Source organism: Rhodamnia argentea, chromosome 4, assembly GCF_020921035.1.
Source record: "Rhodamnia argentea isolate NSW1041297 chromosome 4, ASM2092103v1, whole genome shotgun sequence".
NCBI lineage: Eukaryota > Viridiplantae > Streptophyta > Magnoliopsida > Myrtales > Myrtaceae > Rhodamnia > Rhodamnia argentea.
This window is the reverse complement of record NC_063153.1, coordinates 13,586,501-13,605,003: the sequence shown is the minus strand read 5'-3', so window position 1 is coordinate 13,605,003 and position 18,503 is coordinate 13,586,501. Positions and strand designations below refer to the sequence as shown.

At 37.0% G+C, this 18,503-nt stretch overlaps 1 protein-coding gene across 1 annotated transcript; it reads right to left on the bottom strand.

The window, feature by feature from the left end:
• Positions 1-1,997: 1,997 nt before the first annotated feature.
• On the bottom strand, positions 1,998-6,249 carry LOC115727318 (the record flags this gene model as incomplete). Its single annotated transcript, XM_048278032.1, has 6 exons — positions 1,998-2,603; positions 3,635-4,095; positions 5,113-5,160; positions 5,534-5,584; positions 5,680-5,835; positions 5,931-6,249. Coding segments are annotated over 6 exons (1,641 nt in total), but the record flags the coding sequence as incomplete, so codon positions are not given.
• Positions 6,250-18,503: the final 12,254 nt, after the last annotated feature.

The window sequence follows — 18,503 nt, the reverse complement described above, 5'->3', positions numbered from 1 at the left end:
AGTGCGCAAGAGTTACCTTGATTCGTCGTGTAAAAATTGAGCCGATTCGTGACGAGATGCAAGCTGGGCAACACCTCCACAATGGACTGGAATACGGGCGGCGTGTTGGCAATTTTCGGGACTTAGATGGATGACCTCGGTGGATCTCTCTAGCTCTCTATTTTACGTGAATAAGATGTGTGAGCAGAAAAATTTTGCCGACTCCCATAACCCTAGGCATAAAGATGTATTTATAGAGAAAACTAGGGCTTTGAGTTGTAGGGTTTATTTAAACCGTTAGATCAAAAGCTCCAATTAGATATCGATCGTTAGATCGAAAATTCTGATCTTGAGGAGTCCTATTGGACTTAGACTCTTACAATTTTCGGCCAAATGAATGAGGAGGGCGAAATGGGCTACTTTTCAATGTTTTATGGGCTCGTTTTGTGATTCCGGACTCACTTGGACCTTAACTAATAAAATGAGTAATTAATTAAGGCCTTTTTGCAATTTTAAGAGCTCAAACGGGCTGTTTTGAGTCCAAAATTATAGTAAAAAATTCTGTACCCTCTCTAGTGACTTTTGAGTCGATTTTAACTCGGTCGTCCGTTGGAATCATGCTCAATTGACTCATCTCTGGCCCTAGCTGACATGACGTACATGTGACCGACGAAAGTTAAATATGCAATGCATGAAAATTTATTTTTTGTGAGAATTATGAATAACTCTCATTTTATGCTTATATGAATGATTTTCTAAAAATCAAAGTTTAGGTGTCAACACTATCATATAGTTTAGAGCATATCATTGCCATGTTGTCATTCATGCATATTGCCATGTCATTTAATAGAGTTTTCATTTGCCTCTTTCCAAAGAAAATCAAAGAGTTTCAGTCAATTCATATTATTCAATCAAAAGGGATTTTTGGTGAAATTTGTTACGAAAAGGTTATTAATTTTTGCAATTAATATAACCAAGTTCCGGGATTCATTTTATATGGTTCGTAGAAATAAAATAGTCTTCCCACTATTATATTTAGGTTTTTAATTGACCTATTAAGAACGATTAGTGGCGGCTCCTAATTTAATGATATTGCATGAAATTGAACCTAAGTTGCGATTCGGTAGAACTTGGAAGAGTTCAAATTATGTTAATTAATTTAATTAACTTGGTAATCTGTTGACCTGAGGTTTCCCAAATTTTAGGTCGTGACAGTATTGTATCTAGTATAATTCCAATTGCTTTACAGTTCATAAGAATAAACGCCAAAATTTGGTATAATTCTTATCATTGGTATTTTTTGTAAATACACTGTTTTGTGGATCAAATTGTTCATCTCGAGCGCATCGACTAGAAAAATTAAAATCATTGTGTATGATTGTGCATATTATGGTAATAAATTGTTTGAAATTATTGTGTATGCATATACATTTGTGAAATATCTATAAAAGAAAAAGGGTAAGTTTTTAAAGGTTTGAACTATTAAGTTAATGGAACAAATTCACGCCTTTAAGCTATGAAGGAAATATTAGATGTTTGACAAGTTATATTCCCTTATTGTGCATATTCTGTTAACAAATGTAGCTTATAATTGTTTCTGTGCCACAGAGATTCTACTCAGAAATACTTGGAGGCTCGATATTTAAGTTGATGGAAAAAACATTCATGCCTCTAAAAATGACAAAAAGGGAAAACAAAAAAAAACCAATATATTAAAAATTTACATTCCACGTTTAAGCATACTGGGTAGTAAATATTTAAAACAGTTTTTCATGTATTCATAGATTTTACTTCGATATATCTATAGGATGACACGTTAAATTGGTCAGTTTATTCTATGAGTGGATCCCCGGTAACAAGGCGCGAAAACATAAACCTGCATAGTAATTGTTGATATACCTTGAGGAAATGCATCAAGTATCGGATCAAATCCGCAACAACCAACAAACAATTATGACGAAGACTTACACCCTCAAATTAAATTTGTCAATAATGAGATATAGTCCAGTAGTTACACCTCACTCCCAAATGCTCTTGGGACGAAAGATGCTTGGTCCATAAGTGGATTTAACCATTTGGAATAGCAGGGGAAGCTGTAGTGCAACGAATAAAGCCACGGGGACAGAGGCCAACAAAGTAATGGGAATGAGAACCCACTCTAGTCTCTTATCCAGCACGATTGTGAGTGTTGCAACGAAGGCCACCAGCATGAAAGCCAAGGAAAGGAAAAGACAAAGAAGGCCCATTATGATCTTCTTGGGCAGAGATTCAAGAAAATCTTGTGGCTCATACCGCGAAGTTAAGATAGCTAGGAATAGCAAAATGGCCGTCACCGAGGAGAACAAACCTAAACCATCCGAAATTGCAAAAACCAGGAGAGAGTCCTTTCCCAACAATAATGGGACTCCAGTATCGCCATCGTTGCCTCCAGGCACACTAAAAGCAGCAGCAAATAATATTGTGGAAATTAAAGTTGAGACGAGCATACATGAATTTGTTGTTTCCTTCACCCACATCTCTCCTTTCTCAAGCAGCTCTTTGTGGTTCTCCATGAATATACTCCAACACGTTTTTTCCTTATAGTAGCCACCTCTCATGCTAGGGATAATCCAACTTTCCACAGCCTATACATAAAACTCACAAATGAGAATTTCAATAAGTGAATAAAGTATTGAAAATTTTCAAAAAAAGGAAAAAGAAAAAGAAACGAGGGAACATCTCAAGGAGATTAAGACTTATCCAACACTTGAAAGCGAAATTGCTTAGCGTTCAAGTACATCTTCGCCGGAAAAATTTCAAAGGTAACTTCACAGCTTCGATGATGATTTTGTGCTTCATTCGAGCCTAACTATACATACATGGAAAGCACTATGTTTCTACTTTCTAATGAATCAAGTTTCATGAACTTTGGAGTCTCCTAGAAGAATTTATGGAAAAGATAGTAGGAAAGTCCAAAAAATTCTAAACCTATTATGTGGTAGCCAATTCAGTACTAAGCCTTTCAATCGTGTCAATTTAGTTATAGGCCTTCTCACAAAGTACCAATTTATTTCTCTTTTAATTGTGTCAATTTAGTCATAAATCTTTTAACAATTTGCCAATTTATTCTTCCGGCCAATCTTAGATAGAAATCCCTCCTGTGGACACTTTATGTGAAATTTTATTTATTATTTTTATTATTATGAATTATAATTTTAATTGTGTTTTTTCTTTTTCTTTCTTCTTTTTTCCAACTCCGGACCGACAAGGTTTTCAACCGACCCTCGCCTGGTCTAGGAGAGGATGGTGAGGGTGCGCAAGATTTAGCATGACCTTGCTATCCTACAAAAAAATACGAAAAGGAAGAAAATAAAAGAAAAATTAAAAAAAATTAAAACATTTAGAAAACTTTAGAAAAGCCAAAATGTACAAAAATTGTCCATGTTAGTGCCAGTCGTTCACCTCCGTCCAACATATGATAGTGGCTGTCCATGTTTAGTGATTTCCAACCAAAGTTGGGTCAGATTTCACATGACCGCCGTAAATAGATGTTCTATGTATATTCTCAAGACTATCCAAATAAAGTCCAAGATATCATATTTTAATAAACTTGTCAAGAAGATACGATAATTGTCACTAAGCATGATTATAAACATATGGAAAGAAAGATACTCACCTTATACCATTGCACTTCTCTTTGCATTTGAAAAACTGTTCCGGGGACATTAGTTACAACATCAAAATTAGGGTAGTACCGCGCTACAACGTACTCTGTTGCATCGATTATCATTAGCTCAGACTCTTTCCTTGTAGGCCCTGGAACTAATGACATCTCATTAGTTGAGCTTACCTTCAAAAAAAGTCTGAGAGTCCTTTCTTGGTGAAAGTCCACCGCATATACCGTCAACCTCTTTTTATGAGGCGTAACCCAAATGAGCTCCGGAAAAAACTGAATACAGAGCTTCACGAGTTCACTTATTCCCTTGACCGTAGCTTGGAGCAGCATGTCTTCCTCTTCGAAAAAGTTGGTGATCTCGACAGTATTCATATAAGAGATTGCAATACAAACTTGTTTTGCCAACTCAACTGCCGCCATGTGTCTCAGCTTCACCTCGTGAACTCTCTTGATTATAGGAACTGCAAAATGTCAAAAAAAAAAAAAAAATTGAAAAACGAAGGGGCGGCAATTGGATTGAGAATATATTTTTTTTTGGTCGCCAAATTGCATCGAACAACAGTGTACTGATTGTCATAATTTCCCACATCTAGAGCTTGGGTTGGCGGGTGGTTGGGAAAACGATCTCATCCTTCCTTTTTTTTTTTTTTTTCTTTTTATCTTCTAGGAAAGAAATTTTTTTTTTTTTTTATCTTTTTGGATTCAGTTCTCAAAATTTTTGAATAACGATAAGACTTAACCAGATAGAACAACTCTGAAAATAACCACGCTAATGACATATGTCTAGCTAGAGTAAATCACAGTAGTCTTCGCATCATTTTAGATACTATTATTCAAACATGCACAGCAGCTAGTAATCAAGATATCATATTAATCGTACAATCCATTGTATTGTAATTTAAGCAGCAAATTTTGTTTCTTTCTCCATTCTATCTGTCTCTAACAAAATCCACACTTCTATATGAGGTCACATAATGGTATCTGACGTTCGAGTTTACTTGTTACACCTAAATGACATAGTGAGTAGAGGTAAGCTGACTCTATTCTAAAATAACTTTTAATATGATAAATACGCCCTTTTTGTCCTTTGACAAAAAAATAGAAGAATTAGGGACAAGGCTAAAGGGTATTTCAGAAAGATTTACATGCTTGATAAAAATGATGAAGCGAACATGATTTAACCAATCAAGAGGGAAAGCGAAGTGCTAGGTTTACGTAAATCTTATTCCATATCTTCTTCTTAGATCAAAATATAACGATTTCTTTTATACAGAGAGTTGACCTAACTCAAATTCTTTTCCTAATTATGGCAAAGAATTTTTTTTGGTCAAAATGGCAAAGAATTAAGTGGGAGCTTTTTTCTACTTATAAAAGAAGTCAAAAACAAACAAGCCATAGACTTTTAGTTGGAGAGAGAGAGAGAGAGAGAGAGAGAGAGACATAGATAGACACGGTATCTTGATATAATGGAAGCGTACCTATAATTTTGGCAGCATTCCAAAGTGATTTTGTAAGACATTGAAGCGCTACAATGAGAACTCGATCAATAGATATGAAATCATTGTGCGCATGTGAAATGAAGATACTTTACTGCATATATTATAAGGAAAATGCTTTCCTAACAGTACTATCAATTATTTCTGACCATAGATCCACACACCATCACCGTGTGTTTTGCACAAAGCACTCATTAATTAAAATATCGTTGGGTCAGAAATAATGACAGTACTATTAGACTGTCAAGGTAGCAGCTTCCATATTATAATTACAGGTGTCTTGACAGTCTCAAAGGTTACCTTTTGCCAACAGGGAGGGAATCGATCTATAAAATTGACTCAACTTAAAAATTATGGAAGGTCCTAAATTAGATAATGCCCGACTGTAAAAATGCATACCCACCAGTATCCGAATTTTCATCTGTTGGTTTGTAGTTCAAGTCCACCGGAATACCTTCAGTTCAGAAGCAAAAGAGCAGGTGATGAGCCATGTATGATCATCTTGAAGGGAATTAGTAATGAAGGGATATGAGTGCCAGAAGTATGCACATTTGTATATCAATGATTCCAAAACACTGAGCCTCATGCCGCTGAGAAAGTGAGAATCCATCCTCGCCAACGCGTCGAGTATAGTAAAGCATTGATGCTTTCTTCTTTTCATGGTAAGTAAGTGAGGGTACTGCCCGACTAGATAAAGGGTGATATCTGTTCGAATTCACCAGCAAAGTCGATCAGGAAGACAAGCCAATTCTAGAATGAAGAAACAGATGGAATTGAGATAAGAGTGATGGTGATGTTACCATGATGACCAGCGAAGGTGAGATGTATAATGGGCCCCATTGCATCGGGACCACTGAAGGGATGACTTGGCCCATCGTCTGTTGTATTTTTGGCCAGGAACCATGCAATATCCTTATGCATAGAAGCTTCCAGAGCAGACATTGCCACAGGAACACGTCCTCCATTATCTGGAAGTTGCGTCAACTTAGGATTACATCTAACTAATGCCTTGACCATCCTTATCCTTCCACACAGAACAGCATAGTGGAGGGCGGTGAGACCATGACAATCAACCACTTCAAGAGCTTCTGGATATGGAGACAAGAGCTCAACCAGGTTCTCCAAAAACTGGTCCTGTGCACTCAGAGCGGATATGTGAAGCAATGTTTCTGATCTGTTTGTTATTTTGGCCATCTTTGAAGCAGAATCTCCTTCAAAAAATCTTTTAGCAAATTCCCAGTCACCCTTGAAGGCAGCTTGCAACAATGGTCGGTAATAGTGTTCGTCCACTTCCTCTTCCGATGTTCCTGCAATAGATGTGAACTTTTCAGGCGATTGTGTCAATTATTTTTCCTTGCGGACATTGACAAGTGACCCATAAAAGAACAATTTTATCAAGATCCGCCCCCAAGCATTAGTTTCACAATGAAATAACTCTTTCGAGGATGACACACCTCGAGCAGGTCTGGATTGAGAAGGAGCTGATCCAACGCTTAAACGAACATCTTCAACATTTGTTACGAGAAAGAGTGAGCTCGAAGTCCTTCTCATAGTGAATTTTTTCCGATGATAAAGCAAACAAAAAGAACCATGACAAAATACAAGTACGAGCATATTTTAAGGCCAGATCGCTTATGCTTAATTTTTTTCTCGGTTGGAGCTTAAACATGTACCTGCTGGTGGTTCCGCATGATTCGAATTTCCTTGCTTCTCCCTTGGTTGCAGCGCCATTGGGTTGCTCTCCTGGTGAGTCTTTCAACAACAAAGTAAGCAGAGAACGCAAAGATGGGTAAGATATTCAGTTATCAAAGAGTTTATCTCTCTTTAGGGGGAGTTCATTCCTTCCTTAAAGTAAAGGTGAGCATCTATAATTATATCTAGCGAGCATATCTTTCTTTTTTTTGCCACTTTAAAGCGCGGTTGGATTACTTGAGTGTAAAGAAGTTTATCTATACTAGTGCGCAAGTAGCCTCGGGCTCTAGCACACATCGTTAGGTTTAGTCCTTCGTGATTGAACCATTATTTTAAGGTGACTATGTCTGTCTTTCTTACAATCTAGTTCATTCTATCCCTTGACACCATGATCAAGTTGAGTCTTCACCAAGTTAAGTTGCTTCTTTTCTTGGACTCGGGAAAGCTATTCATGCAAGTTAGATTTTCAAGCCTTTAGCCATATAAAGCTATCAGCAAGACAAGCACCTCACTTTTGTCAACCCAAAAGAAAAAGCAAAGAATTCTAGTTTGATGCAAGGCAGAATCTTTCTAAAGGGATAGCTGTCAGGCCATAACATAATAATACAATCGAAATAGTCGGATGTCCATTTTTTCCCACCCAAAAATCTCGATGAAAATACGTTTAGCAGGAATTTTGGTGGCCATGTTTTCAAATTTTGAAACTTAAAACAAAAAAACGACTAAAACTAACCTTATTTGTACAGTACACCAAAAATGTTTCCATAATATTCCATCTCGTACAAAACTCTTATTGCTCACTCACCAAGTATATTATCAAGAAAATGGAAGACGAGAACTTGATAACAGTTTTCAACCGAACATTTTTATGAACCAAACACACTCTAAATACCTTGAGAAATTTGGCAGTAATTTTTCCGAAAACTAGCGTAATGATACATGAGTGTGGACAACTGAAGTTAAAACTCAACACTTGGGATTTGTGTATTGAAGAAGTCACCGCCTATCTCTAGATCCTTCTTGATTAGTCTTGACTGTTCATTGTCGATAGACTTTTTGGTTTCTGATGGACGTCTATTTGACGAAAGTGTAGTGTCATTATTGTATCATTCCTTTCAAGAGTCTTTTTAAATTTCAATGATGATTGTTCGTGTTTCTAGGTGTCTATCATCTTGGAATTTTAGATGTATTAATGAGTCAGTCAAAAGGTCGCGTAGTCGAAGAGTCATGTAAGATGCCTATATATAGGCGAGTCTTGTAATCGTTTATGTACGGTGAATAAGGTGAATTCAGCAAATAAAGTAGTTCATTCATCTCCTTCCTTGAGTGTTTCTCTTGTGTGAGAATTATCAAGTGAGTTGTTCACCTTCAATAGTTGTCGATCAAACTTTTGGATCGAGACTTGATAGCAAGTGTTGCGCCTCTGATTCTCAACATTTGATATCAGAGTACGGTTGTCAAGGACCGTGAATCCAGTCATCGAAGCGCGGTTCATGAAGACGGTGGTCGAGGACCATTGTACGTGAGCAAGCGGTCGAGGATTGAAGTACGTCGAAATTCTGCCGGTGCGCAGTTAGGGACTGTCGGCGATTGGCTTGGGACCAGCCTTACTTGGTCTATTGGCAAGTATTATTTTCCCGTCAAATGGTAGAAATATCAAACTCGACGAATGGCATTGAGAAGCTCAATAATTCCAATTAGAATAATTAGAGTACCTGCATGCAGTTTTATTTGCTCACTCAAGATTTGTGGGATATTGTTGGTGGTAATAACATCACGGCACCCACAAACGATGGTGAGTTGAGGAGATGGAACATCAAAGCGGGTAAGGCTCTCTACGCTTTTGATGTAATTATTGAAGATGACTTAATGCAGCACATAAAGAGTGCGCAGACTCCCAAGGAGGCATGGGATAACTTGACAGCGTTGTTCGCGTGGTCGAATGATGCCAAGTTGCAAAGGTTGGAGAACGAGCTTTTGTCGGTGTCACAGCAAAATATGACGGTGAGTCAGCATTTCTCAAAAGTTAAGTCTATTTGTGACGAAATTTCGAAGCTAGATCCCGATAATGCCATCTCAGAAACAAGAATGAGAAGAATTATCATTCACGGGTTAAAGATGGAATATAATGGTATTGTTACGGCTACTCATGGATGGGCAACTCAGCCAACTCTGACCGAGTTGGAGAATATTTTGGCCAACCAAGAGACTTTAGATAATCAAATGTGTAAGGTTTCGATTAAGGGGGATGAAAGTGCTCTCTTCAATAATAAAAGAGGGTTCAAGGGTCACAGGAGAATCGATGCTGACAATAGAGATGGCAAGCCGAGGAAAAGTCATGGAGAATGGCTAAAGCAACCGGCTCGTGGAGAATGGAAAAAGCAACCAGAAGGGACAAGTCTTCGACCAGGAGGAGCTTGGTGGAATTGCGACAAAGATGGCAATGACGATAAAAGCAACAAAAGACGTAATGGACGATGTTACATCTGCAGTGAGGAAGGTCATTTTGCCAGAGATTGTCGATTAAAAAGAGTTGAAGGAAATGTTGCAGCATCAAAGAAGAATGATAGCAACGAGGAATGGGATTTCCAAGCATCTGTTGCAATGGAGGTACAAGATGAGCTCGCTGCCTCTTCCACTGCCGAGTTAAACAATGCGACGGCTTTAATCACCGTAAGTGATAAGTCGATTAGTTATGCTATTGACTGGATTATTGATTCAGGGTGTTCGAATCATATGACTGGAGATCAAGGCAAGCTGTTAAACATGCTTGATTATGCCGGTGGACGTATAGTTATTACCGCAGACAACTAGAGGTTGTCAATTACTCATATCGGCAAAACGGTGATAACTCCCCGATTCAATTCACAACAGGTTGAATTGAAAAATGTATATCACGTGCCAAGAATGAAGAAAAATTTATTGTCCGTATCGGAACTCACGGACTCGAGTAATTATGTAGTGTTTGGTCCAAGAGATATTAAAGTGTACCGTAGTGTAAAACTCACTAGTAGGCCGATCATGGAGGGCCGTCGACTAGAGTCTATTTACGTAATGTCTGCGCAAACGGCATACGCAAACAAAACTCGGAAAAATGAGACACTTGACTTGTGGCATGTGTAGCTTGGACATGTAAGTTATTACAGGTTGAAAGTAATGATGCAGAAAAATATGCTGAAGGGTCTTCCCCAGTTGGAAGTTCAAGAAAATGTGGTTTGTGCCGGATGCCGGTACGGAAAGGCACATAAGCTTCCATATGTGGAATCGACATTCAAAGCTAATATGCCACTCGAACTCATTCACTCGATGTATTTGGTCCAGTGAAGCATTCGTCCTTCGGAGGATCAAAATACATGATTACGTTCATCGATGACTTCTCCAGGTACATTTGCATTGATTTTATGAAGGAAAAATCGGAGGCATTTGACAAATTTAAGGAGTTTAAAGAAAAGGTAGAAAGTGAAGTAGGCAAGAAAATTCTTGGCCTTCATATCAATAATGGAAGAGAATATACTTTCTATGAATTCACAAAGTATTTGCAAGAGTGCAAGATATGTTGCCGGTTCACTTATCCGTATACGCCTCAACAAAACGGAATCGCTGAAAGAAAGAACCGGCATCTAGCGGAGACCTGCAGGAGCATGCTTCATGCAAAGAATGTCCCTCCTAAATTTTGGACTGAGTGTATGAAGACAACAACACGTAATAAACAGATTACCTCAAGCAAGGCTCGGCTTTGTTTTACCATATGAAAAGCTATGGAATCACAAGCCTGTGGTAAGTCATTTTAGAGTTTTTGGATGTTTATCCTATGCATTTGTACTAGATCATCTTCACAGTAAATTCGACAAGAAGGCGGTTTGCTACATATTTGTGGTCTATGATGATCAAAGGAAGGGGTGGAAGTGTTGTGATCCTACAACAGGGAGGTGTTATACTTCTAGAAATGTGGTGTTCGACAAACTATCATCATGGTGGTCACCTCAAGCTGTCGAATTGCCAAATTCACAGCATATCGAAGAAGAGGTTCAAAAACGATTGAAAAAATACGATGAGAATTAGCCAATTGAAGAGGAAATTGGAGTACAGCCACTAGAATCAAAGAGTTCATCTAGTGAGCGTCCAAGAACGACGGAAGAACTTCGGCCAAATCAAGCGAAAGAACCCGAAGAGCAGGAGTCTCAACTTCGGACATTCACAAGGCAAAGGAAACCAAATCCTAAATATGCTAATGCAGCATTGACGGAAGATGTTGGAGTGATCAAGCGATCGACATACAAGGAAGCCTCACAAGGTGCAGATTGGAGGAAGGCCATGGAAGAAGAAATCCTGGCATTGAAAAAAAATGAAACATGGGACTTGGTGCCAAAACCTAAAGAGGTATGCTTTATATCCTATAAATGGGCTTATAACTTAAAACTCGACCGGATGGGTCGATAGAGAGATATAAAGCACGTCTAGTCGCTTAAGGATTTTCACAAAAGTATGGCGTCAATTATGAAGAAACCTTTAGCCCGGTGGCAAAGGTTACTACAATTCAAGTTCTATTAGCACTTGCAGCAAGCAAGTCATGGAATCTATGGCAAATGGATGTGAAGAATGCATTTTTGCATGGAGAACTTGATCGAGATATATACATGGAGCAGACATATGATTTCAAGAGTAAAACTCATCCAGAATATGTTTGCAAGCTAAAGAAAGCAATCTATGGCTTAAAGCAAGCCCCGAGAGCATGGTATGGAAAGATTGCAGAATTCTTGTTGAAAGGCGGTTATTCTATAGCTCCAGTAGACTCAAGCTTGTTCATGAAGATAGAAGATGGAAAGATTGTAGTTGTATTAATCTATGTGGATGACCTCATCATCATTGGAGATAATGAAGATGAGATATGCCAAATCAGAGCTAACCTCTCCGTGCGGTTTCGGATGAAGGAGCTTGGAGAGCTGAAACACTTTCTGGGGCTCGAGGTTGATTGAACAAAGGAAGGACTATTCTTATGTCAACAGAAGTATGCACGAGATCCCTTGGAAAATTCGGGATGCTTGATTGCAAACCTATATCCACTCCATTAGATGGGAATGTAAAGCTATGTGCCGATGAAGGACGAGAGCTAGAAGACTCGACCATGTACAAGTAATTGGTAGGTAGTCTAATTTATCTAACCATAACTCGGCCTAACATTGCTTTTGCAGTGGTATGTAAAGCGCACATTTGATTTTGGGCTTCTGTATAAGAAAGCTTCATCGGGTGGCTAGGTCGGTCATTGCGATGCTGACTTTGCTGGAGATCGATATACACGGCAATCGACTACGGGGTACTCATTTAATCTTGGATCGGTAGTGGTATCCTGGTTCAGTAAAAGACATCCGACCGTGTCCCTATCTACGAAAAAAGCTGAATATTGAGTAGCAGCAATGGCAGCTCAAGAGAGTACGTGGCTAGTGCGGTTATTGGATGATCTTCATCAATCGATAGATTATTCGACGACATTGTATTGTGATAATCTATCTGCTATAAGTTTGGCGGAGAATCCAGTTTTCCATGCCAAGACAAAGCATGTGGAAGTACACTACCATTTTCTTCGAGAGAAGGTGTTACGGGGTGACATAAAGATGGAATACGCCAAGACATGTGATCAAGTTGTTGATATATTCACCAAAGGTCTTGGAATTGCAAAGTTTGAAGAGTTTCGAACTTAACTTGGTATGGTCCCAAGATCTATCCTTAGAGAGAGTAGTCGGTGAGGGGGAGTATTGAAGAAGTGACCGCCTATCTCTAGATCCTTCTTGATTAGTCTTGACTGTTCATTGTCAATAGACTTTTTGATTTCCAATGGACGTATATTTGACGAACGTGTTAAGTGTCATTATTGTATCATTCCTTTCAAAAGTCTTTTTAAATTCTCAATGATAACTGTTCGTATTTCTAGGTGTCTATCTTCTTGGAATTTTAGATGTATTAATAAGCCGGTCGAAAGGTCGCGTAGTCGAAGAGTCATGTAAGATGCCTATATATAGGTGAGTCTTGTAATCGTTTTTGTAAGGTGAACAATGTGAATTCAACAAATAAAGTAGTTCATTCATCTCCTTCCTTGAGTGTTTCTCTTGTGTGAGAATTATCAAGTGAGTTTTTCACCTTCAATGGTTGTCGATCAAACTTTTGGATCAAGACTTGATAGCAAGCACTGGGCCTCTGATTCTCAACATTGTGATTGCGATAGGACTCATTTCTCAGCCAAAAAGAGTCATTGAAGTCCCATTTTGTATAGAGATTATGAGCATTACATTCCATTCATATTTAGTCACCTCTTTCTTAATAAATCAAAGGTTGACTTTTAGGTTGATTTTTTGGTCAAACTTAAAAAGTTAACTCTTGGTTAACACTTCACTAAATTTGTGAATATCATAAAAAAGTATCGTTTGTATCCCTACAAGCATAGTTAGGCTTTTAATTTTAAGTTCTTTTATGAAAATTATCGAGGGTTGACTTATTGGTCAAATTGAAATCTTTGACCATCGATTAGAAAATTCCAAAATTCATAGATTTGATTCCTTTTTTTTTTTTTATAGAAATTTTAAGGTTTCAGGCCTACACGTGTGAGTCAACCTTCATATACAGAGTTTAGGGCCATGGTTGAACTTTCATAATAAAACCAAAGACCACATTCAAGATCCCATTAGGCAAAATCAAGTCAACTTCAATATGAATTTGGACACGATGAGCATAATTCGAGGACATGAGCATGAACTGACGAATCACAACCTACGAGCTCGGGCCGGATAGCCAAGTTTATGAAGCAATTCAAAGGAAAGTAAGACAATTGGGTAACCGCAAGTCAACTCGGTTTAGGCAAGGTTGACCAAGGTCAACCCAAAAGTCAATGAAATTCAGCCCATAGACCCCGTCACTTATATATGCAAAGTAATAGGGCCTCTCAAGGAAAAAACCAAAATTTTCGTTCTCTTTTAATGCTAGCCAAATCTGCTTTGATCTTTTAATTTATTTGTTTTGCCGAGTTTGTCCACTAAGTATCTCTCCAAAATCTTCTTGCCCAAATATTTATCATATAAGATATCATCATAATACACCTTCCTTGAAAATTTCTTGAAGATTAATGTCTTTATTCCCCCAAATTGCACTAATATTTTCCACCTTGAGATTTCAATTATGCAAATTTTTTTACTCCCTAAAATTCACGGGCCAGGCCGTGTTTCCTCTCACTTCATTGCCTATTCCAAATGGTTCAACTAAGCTCATAACGTATGCAATTTAACTAACAATTTTTTATGCAAGAAATGTCTAAGTAAGCCGTCACAATTTACGTGTCAACAAAGGAGACTCCAAAATTCAGGCTCTTTTATTTTGATACCTTGTAACATTTTATGAGAGCAGTGCAGACTATTCTAAAGATTTACATTGATTGATCAATATATTTAATATCCGACAATCTATGTTTCTGATAGAGATCTTTAAATTGGAGCTTATGATTTTGATATACATACTCGTGCTCTTTACATTTTTCTAAAAAAGATAATACTTTTAAATACTTGGATACTCTATCGCTATTTACAAATACCGCCTATTTTATGTTACAAAACAGCTCAATATAATATTGACAAGGTCTATAATGTATCATACAGTCTCTCTAGATAAAGCAAATTGATTGTTGGGTACATATAATGCCACTATTTGGTATTTTTCTCTATGTATGTATGTATGTATGTATGTATGTATGTATGTGTTTAATTTTGATTAATGTGTAACTTTATTTTATTGTCTCAATCAATGTAAAGATTTTGTAATCAACAATTTTACCCTTTAATTATGTAGATAGGCCCAATACCAAAACACCTCCAACTTTAGCATATGTCTCAATTATATCCAAAACATTTTTTTGTCTCATAAAAAACCCTCAACTTTTACTTTTGTCTTAATTCTACCAGCCTAATGCCCCAAAAAATTCTCAACTTTAGCATTTGCCCAATTACATTCATTTTTTTTTGTCTTATAAAAAATACCAAATTTTTACTTTTGTCTCAATTCTACCACCATTAGCTTTCTATTCATAATCATCGTTAGTTAATCCTACGTAGCATTTTCACATCATTAACGGATTATAACTCAACAAAATTGATATGAAAAGCACCCCCAACTTCTCTTTTGTTGTCTACTTCCCCTACACGTTGTCGAGAGATACAGAGTCACTCAAAATGGCTCATTTCAAAATTTCCCCGGCACTCAACATCCTAATGAACTGCTAGATGTGAAGATCTGATTATTTGGACGAACAATCTCAACTCTCGCCATCCATAGAACCTATTATTTTCAAATTTCAAAGATTCATTGGTAAGTTTGGCGAGAAAATTCGAAACATGTAGAATTTACTAACGGTGATTATGGACGGAAGGCTTGCACTGACATAATTGGGACAAAAGTAAAAGTTACGGATTTTTATGGTTAAAAAAAGTTTTGGATATAATTGGGACATATACTAAAGTTGGGGGTTTTTTGGGTATTAGGCGAGTAGAATTGGGACAAAAGTAAAAATTGAGAATTTTTTATGGGACAACTTTTTTTTAAGATATAATTGGGACATATGATAAAGTTGGAGGTTTTTTTTTTGGGTATTAGGTCTACGTAGATATGTAATTACCTTACTTGCTTTACTTTCAAAATGACCCTTTTCCAATGCGCAAGAAAATTGAAGGAGAAATATGTTTATATGATTGTAATTATTGTCGCAAGTTATTGATTGTTTCTAATTTCTTCATTTATTGAGTTTCCTTAAACATCTATAGGAAAGTCTTTGAAATAGAAAAGTTTCAAACATTTTTTTAGCATTGAAGAAAATAAATGCTATTAGGATACTTATTAATACTCGTTTATTAAAGAGCGAGCTGTGTGGCCTTTAAAATGAGTCCCGGCATAAACGTTAGCCATTGGTCCTGTGACTCTTGGCACCTTTCTTTGGTCTTTAATATCATAAAAAATTGGAAAAAACAGGGACATAATTCTTTTTTTACATAGTATTTGTCAACAAAAGATGTTTAATATATAGCACATACAAATTTCTATGATGTACTTCATGTCTTTATTGATGAGATGAGTGGATACGACTAAATAATATTATTTTTTCCAGATTTTTTAACAGAAAAACTTACTACACAAGACATTTATTTATTGAATATTGTTCGACAATGATGTTGCTTCCTTAAATAAACAGTTCACATATCAAATGTAGCGAATAACTTACTTTCTACAAGAAAAATCTCTATTCCTTCTCCTATGATTAGTTTGAATTTACGTAAATGTGTTGGAAGACATTAATAACATAGGATAAGCATGAATGCATCATTTCCATATCCACTGCGATATGCATTGGCTTAGAATAAAATTTCATAGTTACACTAGCAAATAGATTTTTACACACAAATTTTAGGTATATATCTCATTTCCAAATGCCCTCGGGATGAAAGATACTAGGTCCATAAGTCGATTTAACCATTTGGAATAGCAGGGGCAGCTGTAGTACTAAGAACAAAAACACGGGGATAGAGGTCAGCAAAGTGATGGGAATGAGAACCCACTCTAGTCTCTTGTCCAGCACAATTGTGAGAGTTGCAGCAAAGGCCACCAGCATGAAAGCCAAGGAAAGAAAGAGAAAAGAAAGGCCCTTAATGATCTTCTTAGGCAACGACTCAAGGAAATCTTCCGGCTCATACCGTGAAGTTAAGATGGCTAGAAATAGCAAGATGGCTGTGGTGGATGAGAACAAACCTAACGCATCCGAAATAATGAAAACCAGGAGGGAGTCCCGTCCTAACAACAAGGGGACTCCAGTATTGTCGTCATTTCCTCCAGGCACAGTGAAAGCAGCAGCAAACAATACTGTGGTAATTAGAGTTGAGACAAGCATACATGAATTTGCTGTGTCCTTCACCCACTTCTCTCCTTTCTCAAGCAACTCTTTGTGCTTCTCCACGAATAATTTCCAATCTGTTTTGCCATCACGAAAGCTGCTTCTTTCGGAAGGGATTATCCACTTTTCCACAGCCTATGCATAAAAGTCACAAACATGAGTTCCAATAGGTGGATTAATTATTGAAATTTTAGGAAAAAACTTACAAAGGAAGCTCTCAACGAAATTAAGACTTATTCAACACTTAATGCTAAATTGCGTCCAAGTTAAGTCTATCTTTGCTGGAAAATTCTCCCACTTTCAAGAGTCGATGATGATTTTGCTTCAATATAGTCAACTAATATATGTATGGAAAGCACTATGTTTCTACTTTCAAAGGAATCAACTTTCATCCAATTTGAAGTCTTCAAGAGGAATTCACGGGAAAAAATATTAAGAACTAATTAAGCAATCCGAGAATGAGTCTTTTACTACTTTTATGTGCTTTATTTAGTCATATAGATTGTATTTGGTGTCTAGAGTCATTTAAGCCAAGGCGGCCGACCATTGTGCGAGGGTGGCTCTCATCAGCGGTCCAGCAAGGGTCGTTGAGCTCGAAGCGACCCCGACAAAGGTCCTCAAACCTTGCCAATGGCAAAGGGGGTGGCCCCTTGTTCTTATTCGGCGATCTCTTTCTCTCTCTATTATTTGACCTTTTTGTTTTGAACTCTAGCCCTTTTAATTTTCAGTTTTTGAGATTTGACACCTATTTTGCGCCATGCCAGGCTTACTTGTGCAAAACGTAAGAGAAGAGTAATAAAAAAAATGATATGAAGATGTTGCGTCCTTAAAACATTGGCAGAGCTAACAAAAGGACTAACATGAAGGACAATGTCAAGTTTTAGGACTTATTAAGCATGAATTCAAAGCTACAGAGAGGAATAGACAGTCAAAATGAAATAAAGGTAATATATAGTGATATATCTTTTTTTAGACAATGGTTTGCATTAGTAAATTTTAGTTAATAGCTAAATTAACTGATTTGAATTAATAGCCATTAAAATGAAAACAGTGGCCATAACTGAAATTAGCTGGTGTTTTGATAAAATAAAAATGAGAGATTCGTGTCATAGTACTCTGGTATGGCCCCGAGACGGCGTATTTTTTTGGAAACGAAGACTCCTTTATTTTTGAAATTTCATAAACCTAAAATAAAATTGAACTAAATTTAATGATAAATGAATAAAAAGAAAAAGCAAAACAAAAAAGTGGCCTTTGAAAAAAGGGTAAAAGCAAGCTATCGGAATCAAACCGATGAGCATCGCATTTATTAAATCATTATCCATCTACGTACTTTTATTTTATCTGAACTACACTATAATCTTAAACACAAAATATGATTCAAAGGAACGAGCAAAGCTATTGTCAAGTATAAGCAAAACCGACTTATATGTTTTTGGGCTCCACGTTAATATATAAATGGGCTGTACATGGAATGATTTGCATATTAATCCCCTAATTGCATCGTGGAAGACACCTATATAAAGAGTCGGTTGAATTCAAGAATGTGTCACTTGGATTAGATTAAGTGGTGGATCATTGTTATATTAGTAAAATTGAAATGCAATTTGATTATGATTAGTCTCAATCAGTTTTCAATGCCCAAATTTCTCTAATCTGACTCCCTTAAATTCTTTAAATTGTTTTAAGAATGTAGTATTGTTTCTCAACTTACCTTATCAATTTAAACTTAGCATTGTGGAATTTAAAAGTTCTATGATGG